General features: G+C 39.8%; 2 protein-coding genes across 2 annotated transcripts; both read left to right on the top strand.

Moving 5' to 3' along the window:
- The first annotated feature begins 8505 nt into the window (after nt 1–8505).
- zgc:65894 (uncharacterized protein LOC335798 homolog) lies at nt 8506–11780 on the top strand. The gene is made up of 5 exons (XM_053331664.1): nt 8506–8664; nt 9768–9876; nt 9988–10098; nt 10255–10499; nt 10580–11780. Exons 1-5 carry the CDS (start codon nt 8608–8610, stop codon nt 11390–11392), a joined length of 1335 nt encoding a protein of 444 aa, XP_053187639.1. The 5' UTR covers nt 8506–8607; the 3' UTR covers nt 11393–11780.
- A 765-nt stretch (nt 11781–12545) lies between these two features.
- On the top strand, nt 12546–20384 carry dennd1c (DENN domain containing 1C). The gene is made up of 23 exons (XM_053331583.1): nt 12546–12681; nt 13158–13222; nt 13872–13915; nt 14033–14082; nt 14167–14286; nt 14373–14442; nt 14528–14608; nt 14699–14764; nt 15451–15504; nt 15671–15781; nt 16101–16201; nt 16296–16341; nt 16451–16552; nt 16787–16912; nt 17152–17253; nt 17788–17878; nt 17972–18012; nt 18104–18139; nt 18248–18295; nt 18393–18500; nt 18765–18844; nt 18952–19165; nt 19261–20384. Exons 1-23 carry the CDS (start codon nt 12665–12667, stop codon nt 20278–20280), a joined length of 2793 nt encoding a protein of 930 aa, XP_053187558.1. The 5' UTR covers nt 12546–12664; the 3' UTR covers nt 20281–20384.
- The last annotated feature ends 2666 nt before the right edge of the window (nt 20385–23050 follow it).

The following is a 23050-nucleotide window of genomic DNA, read 5'->3' as shown; positions in this document are numbered from 1 at the left end:
AAATTATTAATATATTCATTGATAGAGGAGGATAGAAGACCGGGGTAGATGTAATTTTAAGGATTATTAACTAGAGAATTTAATTTTTATGTAACTGACAAAACAGTATTTTTCTCTGTCATCTGTTATAAGGGGTTTTCAAAGTTTGAGACTAGGCTTGAAAAAGGCATCCCCCACCCCACCTTAGTTTACCTGCTTAATTTTGCTCAATCCAGGATACCTATGGGATCATGATTATGTTATTTGGTCCCATAGATTTGGGGATTCTGTTCTTTGAAATACATCAGACTACACCAAATACATAAATATTATATTATTATTATTATTATTATTATTATATATATATATAATATTAGTTTGAGACACTAATAAATGCCTGGGGATCCACGGGCAGATTGGTGCGGCGTCTGCAGTAATGCGGACTCTGCACAGATCCGTCGTGGTGAAGAGAGAGCTGAGCCGAAAGGCAAAGCTCTTGATTTACCAGTCGATCTTCGTTCCTACCCTCACCTATGGTCATGAGCTTTGGGTAGTGACCGAAAGAACAAGATCGGGGGTACAAGCGGCCGAAATGAGTTTCCTCCGTAGGGTGGCTGGGCTCTCCCTTAGAGATAGGGCGAGAAGCTCGGTCATCCGGGAGGAGCTCGGAGTAGACCCGCTGGTCCCCTTAAGAGGAGCCAGATGAGGTGGCTTCGGCGCCTAGTTAGGATGCCTCCCTGGTGAGGTGTTCAGGGCCCGTCCCACCAGTAGGAGACCCCGGGGAAGACCCAGGACACGCTGGAGAGACTATGTCTCTCGGCTGGCCTGGGAACGCCTCGGGATCCCCCTGGAAGAGCTAGACGAAGTGGCTGGGGAGAGGGAAGTCTGAGCTTCAATCAATCAATCTCAATCAATCTTTATTTGTATAGCGCCAAATCACAACAAAGTCATCTCAAGGCACTTTACACATAGAGCAGGTTCTAAACCGAACTCTTCAGGTTTTAACTTTAAAGAGACCCAACATTCCCACATGAGCAACAGTGGCGAGAAAAAACTCCCTTTTAACAGGAAGAAACCTCAGGCAGAACCAGACACATAGGCTTCTCTGCTTAGGCTGCTGCCCCCACGACCCAACCCCGGATAAGCAGCAGAGGATGGATGGATGGATAGATGGACACTGGGAAAATGGGAATAACAGTAACATTTCTTTAAACTTGTGTATCTCTGAACTATCTCTTTAACCAAATGACACACATTTAGGCTATTCTATGTGATCTCCTTTTGATGACTAATGTAATAACTAATGTAATATTTGTTCTCTTCCATTCGCAGAACCTCCTCTGACTCTCTTCTATTTGAGGGACCGGTCTCCTCAAAACATCTGCCATAAATCATGTCTGAAGTGGATCCTTAATCAGCAGTAAATAACTGGGTGCACTTCGTACTTTAAGTCAATGAATTTCTCCTCCAAACCTTCAGCTGGACTCTTTTAAGGAACAATATCACTTGTAAATTTTAGTTTGCTGCTGTTTCTACCTCCTTAAATGCTTTAAATAATTTGCTTATGATGTACACTAGCAGAAATAGACACGTTTGTCTTTATAGTGCCTTCATTCATAAATATTGACATTAATACAACATAAAGAAAAACATCTTTTACAGTAATAATGAAAACCCTGACGATTTCAGAGAAAACATAGGTGGCCTTCAAATTATAACCTTTCCAACTCTTTGTTTCTATGGTTATGGTGAGTAAGACTTGTAACAAAAGAGTAGGAGAGCTCCAGTCGCAATGATTGTGTGCGTGCGTGTGTGTGTGAGATATAATGAAAAGGTTTTTATCCCTTTCTGCGATCTCATGGATACTTCCATGGGCCCTTCCTGACTTTGGAAACAGCAGTTGACACCACAATCCATTTGTTCATATCACAGGATCCTTATCAGGAGATGGAGTTTGTCTGGAGGGAGATTATGTGATACAACCAAATCCTTAACAATAACAAAATGCATCTTAGTGAAACACAGTCAAGGCCGCATTGTGACGCATATATATATATATATATATATATATATATATATAATTTTTGAATTAAAGTATTCAGCCAAAGAATGAGTGAATTTGGATAAAACTGTCAACTACAGTATATGTACTTTTATATTACAATATATATGTCTTTCTATAGTATTCATAGGTAAAATCGCTAGTACAACTGGAGGGATTAAAGGGATAGTTACTTTTTTCATAAACATTACAGCAAAATATCTGATGGGTGACAAGTTTCAGTACGGTTGAGTTAAGGAAATCAATGACTTTAGAATGTCATTCTGCACAACATCTGTTTTTATATGCTTGGATGTTGATTGCTTTTATGCAATGCTTTTTAAATAGTATTTATTCTTATGTACGTTTCTTATTTATAGAATAAATATAAAGGAAAATTGAGATGAATGGTGTAGACAGATTCTTCCTCTCATTTTCTTGGATGACAAATATGAATGCTGAATGTGTAAAGACGCAGAGGAATAAATCTCCTGAAGTGTGTGCACCATTACTGGTGCACACACGAACACATGTGAACACACTGCACACCCACAAATTCTCTTTCCTTCCCTCCCTCAGTACATTATAGTCTTAGCCTGAACCATCATATTGATTAACAACAATGGCCACCAGCCAAAATCACTTCCCCTGTTTATATTGAATCCCCGTCAGTCATAGATAATCAAGTAGCAAGATGTTTCTGTGGGTTTTTACTCCAGTAATTCATGTATCACTTAAATTTTATTTACCTTCTACAGCGGCACTGATTTGGGTGTGAGTATCTACTCAAGAAAAACACTGAATCACAGTAATTATGTGTATAAAGTTTTGATCTTTATGACAGTATGTGAGTAACACAATAAATAATGTTACATTATACAGCAAGTCAAGTTCTGTGCTCAGCCAGTGTCTACTTTAGCTTTTACTTGTGTTTCTCAAATTTCTTGTGTGTGTGTGTGTGTGTGTGTGTGTGTGATTGCACGTGTGTGTGTCTGTCCTTTTAAAGTGCTGAGTACCATCTTCAGTGATCTCGGTGTTTCTGACAGGCTGTGTGGTTTTATGACTCTCATAAATGGGAGGGAATGTGTCTGCCAGCTCTTGCATAAAATGACAAACTGCTGTTCAGGTGTTCACCTCAGTGTAACGTATTTCAATAGCTGTGAAATTTATGAGCAGTAAGAATGTGAAAGTGTGTTGAGCGAAGTGTGCGCTTTTTTCAATCGGGACATTTTAACAAATCATACTAGGAGGAAAAGGTTTATCGGCTGGACAGATGTCATACAGGAGATGCAAAGATGATGGAATGATAGTGGTGATGTGTGAGACTGAGACAACAAAATATCTGACACTACAGGGGAATAATATGTCATGTGGCATCTTGGACTTGATGGAGCGTTGAGAATATATGACCTCAGGATATGTTCCTACAGAGGATAATATGCTCTATACTCTTCACAAGCACCAAAAGGAAAGGAGGAAGGAATCTTAGCAGTTGTGTTCGCAGAAAGTCCGATGTGTCTGTGTCTGTGTCATGTGCGTTAGTCTTTAATTGCTCCACTGTTATCCTCCTGCCATCAGAACTGTGTAAAAACTTAATGTGCCATTTAAAAATGATAAAAATCAAAAAAGGAAAATGAGATGACAGGTAACCAGAGGCTTCAGTTGTCACTATTGTCTTTCATGGGCAAATCAGCCTTTTTTTCATATACGATGCTAATTATTCCACAGAATTAGAGGCAAGCTGAAGAAATTCTCTGCTGGCATACTATGCAAATATAAGAAGAGGGGAAAATGAATTATGGTACAGATTTAAAACCTAAAGACCAAAACCTCACTTATTATACCATCTTCACATACTTCAGTTACATTTTATTTTTTATGTACTCAGGGCATATAGTGTACTGATCTATAAATGATAACATAAATAGTAATGAAGATGATAAGATGGAGCAAGGGATGTAATGGTGTCAGAGAAGCAGGCAGCAGAGTGAACCTTAGATCTCTGCTGCCACACGGTGGATGTCAGGTGTTACTACAATTTTATGTTTTTGTGGGGTTTTTTTGTTTTTTGTCTTGCTGAATTACTCTTTATTCAAATATGGGCCTAACAATGTTGTATTGCTGTTCAAATTGTAAAGCACCCTGGAGGAAATTTTGATCATTCGGAGGCCTGCTGGGAGCCCCTAATTACAACCTCTATATGAAACACATGGTGCACATGGTCTTTAGCCTCAGAGCTGCTTAGTGCTAGTGCTGCTTTGATAATAATAGCAAATCTGTTTATACTTTCAAACAAGATGCAGCTCAGGATAAAGTTATGTTTTTCAAAGTCCCAATCAATGGTAATATTTAATATAATAAAGGTCTTATATTATATTATGTCAAGAGATCAAATGTACTGTATTACACTTCTCAAAAATGTAAATTTATACAATGTGTGATGAAAGTTGTACGACAGCGTATTACGGCCATATATGTAAAAAAAAAAAAAGAAAGAAAGAAAAAAGAACAATTACTGACCTGGAGGAGGAGACTAATATTTGGAGAAAAAAACTCTAAAATTTCTGAGATTAAAGTTTTTTCTCGCAAATTTGTGAGTTCATTTTTGGCAAATTTGCGAGAACAGGACAACCACAAAGTACTTTTCTGATCATTACTGCACGTCCACTCACTTCCGTTTTAGTCCTTCAAAATAAAATCACATCTTCACTGTGAATGCTCAACCAGAATAATCATAAATTGACTCTTACCATGTGTTTGTTACCTTAGCCCAGAATCACCATATCATCCTAAGCATCCGGACTTTAAAAAGACATTGCAAGAAACTGGGTCAGAGAAAACCCCATACAATGTCAGAGAATATACAAATTCATTTCTCAGAAATTTGAAGGAGTAAAACGGAAGTGAGTGTTTGTGTATGTGCCTATGGTATGTGCAGATCATGTGTGATCAGAAAAGTAAAGTAATAAATGTGTGGCCGTCCTGTTCAAGCAGTGGAGCCTCTGTGTTTTAATTTTATAACCTATTTAAGTATAGTTTATTTTCTGGCAAATTTGGGGGGGGGGTTAATTTTGAACTTTTTTTTTTTTTTAACATGTATGGCCCTAATATGCCATCGTAAAGTTCACATCATTTCACATTTATGAATAATATTATTATATTATAGAGTGTAATGTGTATTTTTAGATTTTCTGTAATTCTCAAAAAACAATATGGTCAAGTTTTGTACACACCACAAAATTAATTTCACATTCAAATTTCTTAATGAAAAAAAAGATCACTTCCAGTTTTAAATCGAGCCAGTGCTATAGTGATCATACAGGACTGCGTTACCAGGAAATACACTGACATTACACATTGCTCTTTTATTCCATATTGACAAAAGGGGCCAATTATGGTGATTCTACAACATGTACATACAACTGTATTCTTACAAGGTTTTGTTAATACAATACATCTATATGCACCTTTCAAAGATCAAATTCCACATATTATTGATGGCACAGTTTAGCAGTATTTAAATAAATAAATGAGCATGTATAAGAATGAGATCAGCAGTTACGGGTTAGGGTTTGATTAAAACCATCCAAACACAGCCAACTATTGTCTCAGACTCATGTTATTTATGAACAATGTTGGCTGTATTTCAGACTCTGGCTGCAATACTGACTGATTACTGTTTTGCTAGTTATTGTGGTCACGGGTGTAACTAAAAATAGTTAGTTTAGATAGTTTGAGGTTATAAGAAGACAATGTGATGCAATGCTGTTCACACAAACCAACAGCAGATAGTCTACTGCCGCCATGATGTTTATGTCCTCTTCCAAGTAACATAAACCTACAGCTCAGTGGGTGACCACTTGTGATATCATGTCACCTCCTTGCCTGCATGTGATGGTTCTCATGTAAAATTTTGTTGAAAGAAGAAGGTCAGGTAATGCCTTCCTGGTTGTAGATTGTCACACTCTTTCCTTCCTGTCTTTCTTCCAGTCTCTGTTTTCAGGCTTCCTGTTTCTATGGGCAACAGCAGAAACAAAACAACAAACCGCTCCCTAATAATGGAAAACAGGCAAAGAAGTCAGGGCTCCAGCTCCCTCTGAGGAGGATACTGCAATCATGTCCTCTGTTTTGTTTTTTTCTGCTGCATTTTACATTTAAAAACATAGTGACATGGTGAGAGGTATCAATATTTTAAAAATTATATATTTAGCAATAACAATTATATATTTAGATTGGACTGCTTTTGACAAAAAGAAAAAAAGCTTTGAACATTAAGGCATTCATGTTAGGAAATACAATTAGATCTGTCTATGCATGATGCTCACAAAGGTTTTAGATGAAATTTTAGTGTTTCTTTTCAACAGAGACGTCCATGTGATAATCCCCTACAGCCTGGATAGTGTCCCAGTTATGTGTTTACATGTTTAAACATCATATCATTGTTATGAGAAATGCTAATATACAAGTGTATACTTTGAGAAACTGGATTTTAGGTTTTAATAATAGTCTGTAAAGCTCACCCCATGAAAAAAAATGATTAAAACAAACTGCACCTGAGGAAAATGCAATGATGTTATGTTATTATGTTACTGTAATATGACATCCTGCATTTCTGTATTCCTCCCAGTTGAAGAAGCTTGAGTGCACTCAGGACTGTAAAGATTTTGTGTGGATTGATAATATAATCATTTGAACAGTTGTATTATTGTATATTTTTATGATCATCTCATAATTTCAAGGGTTTTTGTAACTTTAAGATCGGGAAACCTGCAACAAATTTAAAGGATTTGTGCAGGAATATTCTGATGGATTCTTTTTGAATCACTACAGGCAGTTGCCGATAAAAGGTTTTGCACCAAAAGTCCATCAGGAATTACCTATATATTACTCTGCAGGATTCCTATTTGACCTTTATTGTAAGGGAGGTGGTGCTCCATCTCCAGTGATATAGTAGTCAGTCAGTAAAATCACATGAAAGAAGGTACATCTTTGACTCATCAGGGAGCTCAGTCAGTACAAAAACAGACAGACAGTGAAAACCTGTACACTGTTAGGATCATGAATACAGATAAAGGCTGGATTACCAAGTAGGTGACGTTGCCAACTGCCCCAGGACCCCAAAAGTCCCTGTTTGCTGTATTTCAGTTGACTTTGGCAATTCTAAATATTCATTATTATAACAATTATCAAAATATTAATGTAAATACCTTTATTACTTGAGTTTACACTGAGGCCACACACTGCATATTCCTCAGTATATCTGCATTCCACCAAATTATCACATACTAATTAACAGGAAATCTGGAGCCGGTAGTATTCCAGCATAGGAGTGCTGGTTGTTCTCTATGGTTTATTAAAAAAAGATGTCATGTACAGTTTGTTGAATGCACAACTTAAATATGACAATACACCTCAAACAGTAAATGTTTGAAGTATATGAAATATACATACATATCAAGTACAATTCACAGAAAACAGGAGGTGGGGATGGAGGAGCAATATAGGCCCAGCAAATGAGACTCATAATATAATGCATGCATGTAAACATTAATTTGTAACAGGGAAACACACAGACACACACACAGTCATGTTTTCATCACTTCAAGGCAATTAAATTGACTTACATTAATTTCCTGGAGACTTATTCTTACCAAACCTATGACTTGACTAACCCTAACCTTCATCTTAAACCAAGTCTTCCCCAAAATGAATGATCTACATGATAGGGATTTGCTTTTTGCCTGCAAAAAGAAAGCAAGTTCCCACAACATGAGGAATACCTGGTACATACACAGACACACACACGTTTGTCTTTATATCCTTGAGGACATTCACTGACATAATGCATTCCCTGTAGCCTTTTACATTAACCATAACCATCACATTGCCTAAACCCAACCTGTACTCTCAACTAAACCTAAACCCAATTCTAACCTAACCCTCTTAAGGCCAAGTCTCAACCATCAAATTGCTATTTGAAGTTGTGACGACACAACACAGAAATGTCTCTTAAATATAGAAAAATGTGCGCGCGCGCGCACACACGCACTCAATATACGGATAAATCGCTCCATAGCCTATATATTATATATATTCGGTAGGCAATGTAAACTGCAGGACGGTTATATTGTCTCAATTATGTATCATTCCATTGTTGCCATATTGCATCCATCCATATTTGAACTAACATTTAGCCACATGTGTGTTCATTATTTCACTCACACATAGGCTAGTGCTGACCTGCAACTTTGGATCCAGCCAGTCTAGAGTGAAAGACTATTCTCGGGTGTTTATCTGTGTCATCTCATGCAGACATGTCAATCCCACAGCCACCGGTGTCTGCGCGGCGGTCTTCCAGCCAGTCCGCGCAAGGCAGCCAATTTTTCCGGCCGTGCCCGGTTCCCGTTGCCATGGAGATGACGTCATGCTGCAGCACCGGGAGGAACGGCGCAGCCGCAGGCGGACGAGAGAGGGGGAGGGAAAGAACGAAAGAGCTTACGACGCATCAACAGTCCTCCGACATTCAGCCAGACCGTTGACTAGCTATCCCAGTTTCTCCAGCTCTCTCTCCACACAGCAACGACAACATGCGTGAGATCGTGCATCTTCAGGCCGGGCAGTGCGGTAACCAGATTGGAGCAAAGGTATGATTATGATTTTAGATCAATTGTAATCAGTTTTATAACTGAATTCAAGTTTATCCCTGTTGCTGACTGTGTGGGCCGCTATATGAGGCCTTGCTGTCCGTGGGAAATACTAAATAGGTCAACATAGAGGAAAGTGTTAGTGTGGTGGAGGCAGCGTACAATAGCATCCTTCAGAATGGGTGGTGACAAGCGAGATATCCCCGCTGCTGCGTTGGATGCCATTTAAATGAGCGAATACATGAGAAGTGAGCTGATCACTGTAAACTGCTACAGTGTCTCTCTCTGTGACATCAGACTGATCTGGCCTCTGAAATCAAGGCGTTGGCTGAAAAACTAATAGGCCTATACATTATTATAGTATTTTATTTGTGTGATCTGATGTGATCTGATGTGATGTGATGTGATGTGATGTGGTGTGTGTCTGTGTGTGTGTGTCTGAGGGGTGTGGCACTCAGATACTGAATGATGTGCTGGTACGCAGGAATGCAGTTTTTCAGCACAGATTATATTTAGTCATAATTAGGCCTACAGCTTGATATTTTATCACCATCCCTGCCTCAGCCTATAGACATTTTCATATCCTTTAAATATCTCTGTGTGTTTTGTCAATATGTTATCGAGAGGTTCATTTGAGGTTGATGAACCTGGATATTTACATAATGCATAATCCAGGGCTGCAACTAACGATTTTACTGAAAGTACATTCATTATCGATTCATCTGTTAATTGGTTCATCAATAAAATGTAAAGAAATCCAAATTTTCAAGCCAAAGGTGAAATTTTCAGATCACGTTCACGAATATGTGTATATATATAACATATATATATATACATATATGTATTTTATAACTATATAAAACAGAGGAAAGAGGCAAATAAAAATTTCTGAGACGCTGAGAGACAGAAATATTTACATTTTTTTCCTTAATAAATGACGTGAGCAGGTTACGGATTATCTGAATGATTGTTGATTAATTTTCTTTTGATCAACTAATCAATTCATTGTTAATATTAATATCAGCCTTTCCGGTGTTGTGATATTAAATGCCAGTGTGTTTTTCATGCTTTAATCAACTGGTGTCTCTCAAATCTGTCTGTAGTTCTGGGAGGTCATCAGTGATGAGCATGGCATTGACCCAACAGGAAGCTACCACGGAGACAGCGACCTGCAGCTGGACAGAATCAATGTCTACTATAATGAGGCGTCAGGTTAGGATTGTCAAGACAAAATATTACTGTAGTGTGATATCTCAGTCACCAGTTTTTCCTTTTTTCTTTTTTTTCCAAATAAAAATTTTGAAACAAGTATTTGTGTTCTAGGAGGGAAATATGTGCCCAGGGCCATCTTAGTGGATTTAGAGCCAGGAACTATGGACTCTGTCCGCTCCGGCCCTTTCGGACAGATCTTCAGACCCGACAACTTTGTCTTTGGTATGATCAGCTGCACATGCACATATGTTGATTATTACATAGAAAATTGAAGGCTCATGTTAATTTTCTTTTAAGTTTTTAATGCCTAAATAAAGACACTCTCTGTAAACAGACTAACTGTGATGCAGGAGATTGTAATGAACCCCTTCCTTCTAGGCCAGAGCGGAGCGGGTAACAACTGGGCCAAGGGACACTACACAGAGGGAGCCGAGCTGGTGGACTCCGTCATGGATGTAGTGAGGAAGGAGGCTGAGAGCTGTGACTGCCTTCAGGGTTTCCAGCTAACACACTCCCTGGGCGGTGGTACCGGCTCTGGTATGGGAACTCTGCTCATCAGCAAGATCCGTGAGGAATACCCCGATCGTATCATGAACACCTTCAGTGTGGTGCCCTCTCCTAAGGTACAGTGATCATGTCACACTGCTTGTTGGTGTTTTTTCTTGGTTTTCATGTCGCTGACCTTAGCGTGTTCTGCCTCCAGGTGTCAGACACAGTAGTGGAGCCCTACAACGCCACCTTGTCTGTCCACCAGCTGGTTGAGAACACAGATGAGACCTACTGCATCGACAACGAGGCCCTGTATGACATCTGCTTCCGCACTCTCAAACTCACCACACCCACTTACGGAGACCTTAACCACCTGGTCTCTGCTACCATGAGCGGCGTGACAACTTGCCTGCGTTTCCCCGGCCAGCTCAACGCTGACCTCCGCAAACTGGCTGTCAACATGGTCCCCTTCCCCCGTCTGCATTTCTTCATGCCAGGCTTCGCCCCTCTCACTAGCCGGGGCAGCCAGCAGTACAGAGCCCTCTCAGTGCCAGAACTCACTCAACAGATGTTCGATGCCAAAAACATGATGGCCGCCTGTGACCCCCGCCATGGCCGCTACCTGACCGTGGCAGCTGTATTCCGCGGCCGCATGTCCATGAAGGAGGTGGACGAGCAGATGCTGAATGTGCAAAACAAGAACAGCAGCTACTTTGTTGAGTGGATCCCCAACAACGTCAAGACCGCAGTGTGCGACATCCCTCCCCGTGGGCTCAAGATGGCCGCCACCTTCATTGGCAACAGCACAGCCATCCAAGAGCTGTTCAAGCGTATCTCTGAGCAGTTCACGGCCATGTTCCGTCGCAAGGCCTTCCTCCACTGGTACACTGGCGAGGGCATGGATGAGATGGAGTTCACTGAGGCGGAGAGCAACATGAACGACCTGGTGTCCGAGTATCAGCAGTACCAAGACGCCACTGCTGAGGAGGGAGAGTTTGAAGAGGAGGGAGAGGAAGAGGTGGCCTAAGGCTGAAATCACTCATCATTTCTTGTCTGCACTTGTCATAACTCCATCCATCCACTTATTTCAGTCCTACTCTGCTCTCTTTCTTTCACTCCCGCCTTTCCTGGTTCCTTTTCTCTCTTCCTCTCTTCTTACTTCCATTGACAGTCATTCCTCCAGCCACAGTGTAATTCACAGCACTAAAAAAACTGATTCTCTCATCTCAGTGCTCTTATAAAAGTAGCTAACACTGGTGTGCTCGTGGTTGTTTGTCAGTGGCTTTTCTCTTCATGTTCATCAATCAAACAGCTTATACCTGGACCAAAAAATCCAATAAAACTGTTTAACTCACTTTAAAGTTGATCATTTGCCTAATTTGGCATTGATTGAAATAAAGTTGTTGGAAATAAACACCTCATTGTGTGATGGCATTTTTTGTGTGATACATTTTGTATTTTAATAGACAACATATAAACAAAACAAGTGGATAATTACACCTTATGTCATACTTTTTTTAAATATGTATAGGCCTACTAATTTGAGAATCAGCAACTTTTGAGGATGAACAATTCAGCATCCAAAGATGTCAGATAGGAAGCAAATCAAAATGGAGACCTGCATTGTCATCATATGCAGCAGTTTTACTTGAACACCACCGGGAGGCAGTGTAGGATCTGAGGGTTTAGTGTCTTTGGGCAGGATGTGGACATTGATGCCTTTTTTATACTATGAAACCCATAATACCAAGTGCTCTGTTGTGATGTGTGGTGCACATACTCCTCTATTGTAAAGGTGAAGGATTTAGATGCCCTTGTATAGGTTCTTGTTGTGTAAATAGGATGGCATTTACACTAAAAGCATGTCTCTTGATACAAAGTATATAATGCATGATCAGAAAGCAGGGATTTTATGGTCCCTGAGCAGGATTGCATTTTTTTTTTACTGTACCTTGATTCATCTTAATCTTAATCTTAATTTCACCTGTTCATCCCTTGGCTACAAATTAGCAAAAATGAGTTTTAAAATTTAAGTTTAGAGAAGTTATTATGAATGCTGAGAGTTTGGGGAGGTAACAGACGTCATACATGCGTTAGCACTGACACTGACACAGCACGCATACTGCCATGAAGCAGGAAGTGTTTCATCAGTCCAGTGCTGATTGTGCAGACTACTGCTGCTGCTGTCTGCCTTCATTTACACCACTGCTACATCACAGATATGACCATCATCTAATACACCTGCTGAAGAGCTCTTTCTTCCTGGACAAACATATGGACACAGTCACATTCAGGAAGTATGGGATCCAGACTGAAGTAAGTTAATCGTGTAATTTTTGTTCGACTTCCATCATCATCACTCTGCCTGTCATTCTGTTCTTGTGGTTTTTATTACTTCCTCTCACAACTGCACAGGAAGTTTCCTGCAGCAACTTTGTTGCCATCTATAAGCTGCCACACTCTTCATTGTAGACCTGTTCATGTTCAAAGTAGAGCAAAATGGTCCTCTGTCTTTGTTACAAATAAGCAACATTTGAATGTGTTAATGTAATCACATTCAACTCTATCTGTAGACCTAAATACCATCATCCAATATATCCATAAAAGTTTATCATTGTAATTAAAAGAAAACCTGTTTCATAATTACCTGAGAGCAAATTCTTTTCAGTTTTGGGAAATTATGATACAAGTAATCTGATAAATGTTTTCACTCTCATCATTAGTGTCCGTGTCTGGTGAGTAACACATGACAACTTTAACCTCACAAATGCTATGAATATCTTTCCTGTCAGACAAAACCCTGAGCGGACCTTCAACTGCTTCTTTGAAGCAACGTGCCCTGTTGCCAGAGACAAAGGTGACTCCTTTAGCTTCTTTCTGCGCAGCACACCAGGGCCAGCTAGTATCTGAGTATCTTGCGTTTCAACCTCCACATTGTATCAAAGATGTGTCATCTGTTATCGCACCATTTACTGTGCAGAAGGAATTGTCAGCAACAGAGAAGTTGATTTAAAGTGTTCCTCAAACACTTTTGCATTACTTTTTTTACTCTCTTCTTGTCATTTTGTCACATGACAGACTACACTGACTACACCTAAGCTGGCTGAAATGTTTTTTTAAAGGAACACTTAAATCATTTATGCAGTATTATAAGATGATAATATATGAAAATGTATGGTTAATGAAGGTTTCTCTGCTGTGCTGAGAGTTGCTCATGCTTCCTGTCATGTGATCAGATAAACCACACAGCTTGTCTAGTCGCATTTGAACCAGAACAAATTGTGGTAATCTGACAGACTGAGCAGTTGTGTGGAAACTGAAGGAAATACTTATCATTGAGTATTGCAACAATTAGTCTATTATCAATAATTAAATACTTAATCTTCTTTGTATTTTACTCATTGTTGCCTTGATGTAAAACCCTGCTATAAATCCTTTGCAAGTTAAATTTGCATAAAGGATTAGTGTTATTTTCATGTATTTATTCATTTATTTTAACGTTACAGATCCAGGTGTACAGTTTCAGTTTCCAGAGGACTTCAGTGATGAGGTAGCTACTTATGTCTCCTGCTCTTGGAAACATTGACAGATTAATTGCCACATTGAAATGAACATTGCAGCTTTTTATGGGACATTTGAAAAAAAAAAAGTTTCTCTCCCACTCTAGGAGTCCTGTCAAACATTGCCCAGGTTCTGCTTCCCATATGACATACAAAGGTGAATATAAGTTTGCCATGACTGTATTTGCTGTGGGTCATATTTGTGGCCTGACAGTTTCTATTTGTCCATATATCTGTTCAGGGTGAGGGATGGCGTGGCAGTGCAGCACTTTACTTTTGTTCTGACTGACCTTGAGGGATGCCAGCGCTTTGGCTTCTGTCGTCTCACCAACAGCACACAGACCTGCCTTTGCATACTCAGGTACAACTACAGTATGTCTATGTGAGGGAGTCATTCTCATGTTGATCTGAACCATGCCTTTAATGCCATGCTCAAACTAATTACAGTTACCTCCCATGGTTTGAAGTGTTCTACAAACTTCTCAACAATTTAGCTGATTACCTATCAAAAGGACAGGTGAGTTTATGTTGCTCTTCAGTTACTCTCTAATCTACACACCCTTGTATGAGATTCATTAACATGATCTTCGTTGTCTCAACAGATCAAGGAGATGAAAGCGCTGCTGGCTGCACTCTACATACAGCACATACCGCTGGCAGCTGGATCTGTCACTCTGCAGATGGTAAATCTAAAATTAACCAATAAAAAGGAGTCTCACTTGACATTATGGCCAATTCCTGTTAGTGGTTAGCATGTTGTGTTTTTTTCTGAGGGAGAGCAACTATTGGTCAGCACAAAAGTGTCCCATTCTGTCGGACACACAGAGGGACAAGAAGGGGTGAGTCCTACAGGGGTTCATGTGGTCAAGCAGATACAGACTAACTCCTGCTTCCTAAACCTGATGTGTGTGGACTAAAACTATGTCACTCACCCCTTTAACTGATTAAATCAAGTCAAACATAACACAATTTGAACTAACTGATGTTCAATGTCCGTGAACTAATTCAATTAACCCATGACTGCCCTTAACAAGCTGGTTGTATCTTGTGGATTTTTGTATTGAAAGAAAAGAATTTCATTTCAAAAGAAGATGTAAAATATAAGAAAATATTATTAAAGTTGTAATCCATAAGATTTCAGTCCTGATTGGTTACCAGGGTAACAGCACATGTGGTTTAATACCACAAGTAGGCTAATTATAGAATGTAACTACTTAATAGCATTATTCATTGTAAATTATCTCAGAAAAATAGTTTAAAAAATGTGTTTGATGTATTGAAAATCTTAGGGATTATAACTTTAGGGGTTCTGTTACAAGAATATATTAGCTTGCACAATAGTTTGCGTCAAATGAAAACATTGTTAACAGATGCAGAGTTTTGGAATGAAAATCTAAAGTCTGGTCCACCTGTGATGCAGCCTTGTCTCTATGATGTTAAATATACTAAGCCAATTGAAAGCTAAAACACCTTAATTATATTAATCACTTTCTCAGTAAAACTGACTTTTATTCTTTTTGATTAGATTCCATACTTCATTGCTCCAGACCCCAGAAGTCTCCCGTCCATTCCTGAAAATGTAAGTATGAAATAGGATATATATCTTATATCTTGAAGTATAGGCTTTTTGCACAGTGCTTTGCCCATTCAAATTGATGTATTTTATTTGTGTGTGTGTGTGTGTGTGTGTGTGTGTGGGTGGGTGTGTGTGTTTGTGTGTGCGTGCATGTGTGTGTGTTTGCCAGAGGAACTTGACAGAGCTCATTGTGGCAGTAGATGTGGGGAACCTGCTCCAGATCTATGCCAGCATGCTGTTTGAGAGACGCATCATCATCTTTGCTAGCAAACTCAGCACTGTAAGACATATTTCTGCTCCTATTTCTTTAAGTATTTTATTTTGTATTCCCTGAAGCAGGTTAATTCTCTGGAAACTTAGGTAACCATTAACCATATTTACCACAAGTGCCAAACCCCAACTTCTACCCATCAACATTCTCCTAACCCCAGAGACTGAAACCACTGTTGCTTCTGCTGAATACATTTAAAGGGAAACCAAATTTGTATTGGCTGAAAGTCACACATTGGCCACCGTACGTGACCTATAACAAACCGCACAGGCAGGCTTGTGTGGCTTATAACTGTCTGAAACCGTCCTCCATCTTGTGTTGTGTGTAGCTGACATCTTGCGTGCATGCACTCAATGCTGTGTTGTACCCCATGTACTGGCAACACATCTTCATCCCTGTCCTGCCACCACACCTGTTGGACTACTGTTGGTGAGATATCAATCAGTCAATCAGTCTATCTATCTATCTATATATCTATCTATCTATCTAGATAGATTCACAGTTTATTTTGTTTATATTTCAGTGCACCTATGCCGTACCTAATAGGAGTCCACACCAGTCTATCTGAGGTAAACTACTGTTAAAAATGATTATCACAAAAGTTTCACCAGACCTATGAATCTACCAGGTTTGTCCTCCCAGTCATGGACCCTTGATCATAATGTCTGTGTCTGACAGAGGGTGAGGAGTCGTGGGTTGGAGGAAGTTGTGATTCTAAACGTGGATACAAACACACTGGAAACCCCCTTCGATGACCATAAGAGGATACCTTCAGATGTGGTAATTAACACTCACACTATGTATATGTCTGTGTGGCTATGTGTCTCTTTGTTGGTGCCCATTTAACACTTAGTCACATTGTTTTATAAGGAGTAGAGTGTAGAGAGTAGAGAATCTATTGTGTAGAGCCATTGTAACCATAATACATATAATGTAGATTTGCCCCCCAAAAAGGCAAAATTACACATTTCTCTGGATTAATGTCATGGATAAAAATGTAAATATTGTCTCCAGTTGTCCGGGCTGAAGGTGTGTTTGAAGCGTCAGGCAGTGTCTCCCGGCTGTGGTGTCTCAAGGGCCTTCCTGAAAGCTCAGGCTCTGCTGTTTGGAGGCTACAGGGACTCGCTGCAGATCAATGGGGTCAGAATGGCTTGTTGCCCTCATTAACATTATAATTTTAAATCATATGAATGATAGTTTGATAGTTTGTTAAACACAAAGCTGAAAAAAAAACAGGAATCCATGTTTATGTAATTGAACAACTTTAAGTGTCATCTGCATTTTCAATCTGCAGCTCTGCATGGTCCAGGCAGTAGGCCTACAGGATCTGTGTGTTCTGTTCTCATTGTTCTCTTGTTGTGTATATGTCTCTTTTGCAGGAGGGTGAAATGCGGTTCAGTGAGGAGTTGTTTTTAGATCACAAGTCCCCCACTATGAGGCAGTTTCTACAGAGTGCTGTTCATTTACAGTCTTTCAAACAGGTACACAAATTATCTGGTCATTTACTGCCCTCTGCTGGATAGATGTGCCAATTACAACATATATGTCACGCTTGCAACTCAATGTTTAGTATTCTACAGGTACAGTATTTACTGGAGAAAGGTTTTTTGGAAGAAATGTTGCAGCCGGATTGTGTAATGCCAAACATCTGACCCATCTCACATGGGATTACAAGATATTGCTACTTTATAAAACATTTATTTTATGGAAATACAAATACACAGAATATAAAAAAACATGACATTGCTTTTGTATATAGCTGACAACCACATAAGATCTTTTTTTAGGGACCCAAGGTATTTTTTCACCAAATTTGCAACATGCATGCTGCTATTTGCTACATAAAATAATTTCATATCCTGTTTTGACATTTCACTCATCAAAACAAAAGCCGTACTTGCAACGCATGCATGAGCATGTGAGGGCTATACAGGATTTACTTATGTATCTTCAATTTGCAAGTATAGATCATTTGTTAAACATGACTGCCACATTTGTGAAATATATTTTTCCAGTTCATTGATGGCCGCCTGGATATTCTGAATGCAGGGGAGGAACCAGATGACCTCTTTGAGGAGGAGATTGTTAAGTGTGAAACAACAGCAGGTGAATATTTCTGCATAGATGTTGGGTCACGTGATGTTAATTTATTGTATTATTCACTTATCTACTTTACTTTGTATTTTTGTGTTCTTGCAGGAAAAAGCAAATCTTATCAACAGCTGGTTGGTAATTTAAAAGTAAGTTAATTTAATCATCTTTAAAGTGAACATTGCATTTGTTCCCATCTTGTTGTAATGTGCAACACGGGTATATTTCTACTTTTAACAGAAAGGGGGAGGAGCACTAATCCTCAACATGAAGTCGGTGAGTACAAGCTGAGGACTCTTGCTGGGTGGAGGAGAGGTCTTTGTTGCACAATTAAATTCTATCTGTATTACCAGAATAAGTCAAAATCTTTTTAATCTCTCCCAGGCCAGAGGTCTTGCAAAGTCTGGTTTTAAGAACCTGCTTATACACAAGGTGGGTTTGAGTTTATGTAGGTACAGACCTCAACTGGTACAGATTCAGCTGTGGTTGTAATACTTTTACCTTGTGTGTGTATGTGTGTATGATGTAGCCCCACAATGAAGAGCACCGTCTTCACAGAGGTGGATCAGTGTCACACCGCAGTGCCCAATCTAACTGCCTCCAGAACCGGCTGCCAATCACGCAGCACTTTGGAAAGGTGAGTTCAGTCTCACTCTACCACATCATTCAGAACAATCACACACCACAGCTTTATCTCACTAATTTTAAATTCCTTTAAAAATCACCACACCAGTCATGTGTCCTCATCATTAACAAATCTTCCTCTCTGTTGTCTCACTATGCTTTTTGTGCTTTTTTTTACTTGTCATTGCTCCATTTATGTTGCTTTATTGTGTTTCACACCGGCATTTGTTTGTTGGGGGGACGTCTCTTCGCTTTGTTACTGTGTTGCTTATGTTAGTCACGTCCTCGTCGGCCTAATTACAAACATAGCGCTGCCAGAGACGTGGACTACATGGACACTGGAGATGCATGGGACGGGTGAGGGATGAAGAGATAGAGAAATGGGGATACCCAAGAAAAAGTGAAAAATATGAAACATGTATTTTCTTGTTTTTTCTACTCTGTTTATTATCTCTGTGCAACAGAGCTATGTCTGGGCCTGTGGCAGAGCCTGACTCTGACCGCCAGAGGGATGAAGAAGAGGAGGAAGATTCACTGCTGTGTGACCAGGAGGAGATGGATCTGCTCGGGGAGATCTTCGACACACTCAGCACTCGGAGCTCCCACGAACGTGGCCTGCTGTATGGCACACGCAGCCTGGATCTGTTTGGACCAGACAGTCATGACTATATTACAAAGGTAAGAAAATGAAGGACTGTTACACACACACAAATAAATGTATATATGACATTTGTAATTTCTTGTGTAATAACAGCTTTTGTTGTGTTTTCCAGCGCGGTCCAGCCAACCCGAGCCAGGAAAGCCTATGTCTGTCTATCGGTGGCAGTGGCAGCCTGCACAGCTGGCATGTAGAAACTACAGAAGAACTGTCAGACCTCACAGAGGACTCTGATTTGCTGTGCCTGGACACCAGCATACCGGAGGAGGAGGGACCAAAGAGTTTGCTGGTTGCATGTGCAATAGAGGAACAAGAAGAGGGACAGGGGGATACCAGAGAAAAACAGGAAGAAGTGAAGGTAGCAATAAATGGGAACAAAGGAGGAGAAATAACAGACAAAAATAACTCTAAGGAAGTAAAGTTAGAGGAAGAGACAAAGAAAGAAGACCCAGAGAAGAGAGTGTGTTTTGGAGAGGGCCCTGTGATAGAAACAGTTGAGCAGCAAGAGGATGAAGGGTTGAAAGGAAAGAGAGAAAGTCAGACTAAGGATGTAGTTGAAGGACATGAGACAGAAGAAATAAAGAAAATACAGAAAAATGTAGCAAGTGGGGAAGAGGAAAGAGAGAGGCTGGAAGAGCAAAATGAAGTGGAGACAGACTCATTAAACAAACTTATAAAACTAAATCCCCAGTCTGACCATCATCCTGACACTGTGGAAGAACAGCAAGGACAGAAGGAGACACCTAGTGTGGAAACAGAAGCTTCTTCTGGGTCTCAGAGTCTCGCTGCCGACCTGACACCTCCAGCAGGCCAGGAAAAAAAGAGTGAAGCAACAGTGAAGAAAGAAGAGCGGGAAATGAAACGGACCCCCCCTCCTCCTAAAGTCCTATCTGCTGTAGCACGCTTCCAGTCTCAGGGACCCAGTCAAGACTTTCAGATGAAGTCCAGGGCCAAGGGCTTGGCTGAACCTGAGAGACCTTGCAGCGTGTTTCGCAGCAAGGAGAACACACAAACTCACCCATCATGTGACTCAAACACCCAATCAGATGCCAACAGCTGCTCTAAGGAGCATGAGGAGGAAGACCCACCCCCAATTATCAAAGTGTCTGAACTTAAGAAGAAATTTGAGGCTTAATGAGTAGGCCGCAGACTGGCAGGCAGGTTGCCTTACAGAGATTTATCAGATATTTAAACGGACTCTTGTGTTTCTTCTTAATTTTCTACACTTGGTGAATTGCACTCAGGATTAAGGCATCTACAAAGCATGCCTGAAATAGATAGTTAATTTAGTATATATGTGTGGACAAAACACATTTTGCACATCTGCTACTTTGTGATGGCCTGTATGTCATTGTAATATGAATATTTCCTACAAATATACCTGTGAGAGAGATGTGCTTTCCATCAGTTACTTCCCTGACAAAAACTGACACATTCTGAGGATAATCCTTCAATTTTTGGCAACTCTTCACAACAGAATTTCAATAAATGAAACTAAACATCTACCTTTTCCACTCTTGGTTCAGGACAGGGGAAAGAAAGAGCAGTAGTACTCTGTGTGCCCATTCCTCGTTTATTAACATAACACTTTGTGTACTGTACATACTGATTTTTTTTCAAACTAAATCATGCTTTTTAATAAAAGTGCATTGCAGTCATAGTCAGTGTGTCTAATCAATATCCTTCATAACAAAAGTAATACGTGTTTTATATATAAATACACAGAATACACAGTACATTAACAGAAAAACTTCTGTACAAATACAAAATATACTAGAGCACAGGTCCTTGCGTGGCAAAAATAAAGGGAGTGACTTCTTCAGATGAGGGAATACAACAGTGAGCAAAATGTCCACACTCAAAATACATACATTTCCTTTTCTCATGCAGGGAAGCCAGTGATAGAACTGATCAGATCAGATCTGTCTTTCTGTTGTCAGCATGAGCACAACATTTCAGTGTTGTGTGTTGGATCATTCCAAAGGACAGGTGGTTATATCCACAGGCTTGCACAGTGACAGTGAAGTAAAAATGAATGTGGTATAAAAAACAAAAAAAACAAACAAAAGTAAGCAAGGCCACTTTTATACGTTCATCATATGAGTCGTTCTTCTTTGGGCAGTGGTAGAGGCAGGGCAGGCTTTTCAGATCCTGCTGATCCTGTTTGTTTCCTCTCCTCTGCACTGGGATGGTATGTTCCCGCCAGGCTCCTTTTCTTCCTGATAACGCACAGCAGCAGCAGCAGAGCCAAGCTGAGCAGGGATAGTACAGTGCAGACCAAAGCCGAAACTGTAGGTGTGATTAGTGTCTGCATCGCTGTGGTGACCGACAGCTGTGGAGTAAACACATACACACACACACACAAGCCTGTCAGAGGGGTCAATTAATGCATGGCCTCAATTTAAACCATTGTTGACCACATGCAGCATTTTAAAGGGTTAGGGTTAGGGTTAGTTTGTTCCAAAATACATAATTCTTTTCAAGAAACATCCTTTGATCAAATTACAGTTAACAGGTGGGACAAAAAGCATTACCAAAGTAACAGACTGTGTGTTTATTCCAAACTCACCTCTCTGATGTATAAAAAGTATCGATCAGGTCAGTGAGATGCCTGAGATCTTACATCTGGACCAATGGAAGAATCAATTAGATACAAAAAGATGGTGGGACATCTGAAAAAAACACACAAATTGGGGATTAATCAGATGGATCCATCCTACTAGATACTTTCTGAGATTTCATGCGTGAGAGGAGAAAACAAATCTCTTGGGCTTTTCAGAAATTCTTGTTGGCTTATGTAACAATTATATTTATTCAACACATTTTGTAAGAAAAAAAACAATCAGTTTGTTTTGGTATCATACACAAAGAAAATGTGAAAAGGGACAGGTCATCATCTCAGGTATACATGTATCTACGTGTACTGTATATGCCAGACTAAATAAAACTAAATTCACTATGTAATTATACAAACTATATTAAATTGATGATGTTAAAAGGACATAATATAAAAACAGCTGCTTCTGGCACCAGTTTTATTAAAACCGCCAGTCAGATGACCTGAGTGACCTGTGCATGCAACAGAATGTAGCAGTGGTTGAGCGAGCCAGAGAGTGAATGAAGAGAGTGAGCAGAGTGAATCAGATAAATAAAACATTATTTTCTGATTGTTTCATGGCAGTCAGGTGCTAAAGCACCCCCACACTTCCTCACAACCTTGTAGGAAGGTGCTGCGTTGTCAGATTTTATGTGAATGAAGAGCTTCTTCCTGCTCGCTCTAGCATCTCTGCTCTCTGTGTGTGTATAGTTCAACACCACCCGTTCAAGCAGACACACAGACCTGCAGCTCTTTATTAAACCCATGAACCAGAGACAGAGAGCAGAGAAGATAAGAGAGATGACAACAGTTCTGTAACCTGGCCACTATGCACCAAGTCCTGACTTCACACCCTGTATGCTGTCATTGGCTGGTGTCCTGGACTCAGCAAAAATAAAAGAAAATAAGAAAACACAGGAAGGTAAATACAATACCACACACTTCTAAAAGGGTCATAACCAATGACTACGAGGGCTTACTTTTAGTAATAACCTGATTCACTCAGGCATTTAAGGAAATATACTTAGGCCTCTGAGAGCTTTGAATATCCAGAAGTAAGATCTTATCAATTCTAGCTCTGGCTGGAAGACAACTTAAACATTTAAGAACAAAGATCAGGCCTATGTATCATGACTTAGTCAAGACAAGAACTGAAGTATAATGAATAACCTGTATGTGAGTTGCCTTGAAGTCCTCTTTGAGACAAAAAAATGGCAGCATACTGTTGTCTGATGTGTGTTAAACGGCAGAGACATTGTTCAATATACTCCAAACAACACCAGAAAGTGTAGCCTCGAACAACTCAAAC

Source organism: Scomber japonicus, chromosome 2, assembly GCF_027409825.1.
Source record: "Scomber japonicus isolate fScoJap1 chromosome 2, fScoJap1.pri, whole genome shotgun sequence".
Taxonomy (NCBI): Eukaryota; Metazoa; Chordata; class Actinopteri; order Scombriformes; family Scombridae; genus Scomber; species Scomber japonicus.
This window is presented reverse-complemented; position numbering and strand designations above follow the sequence as displayed.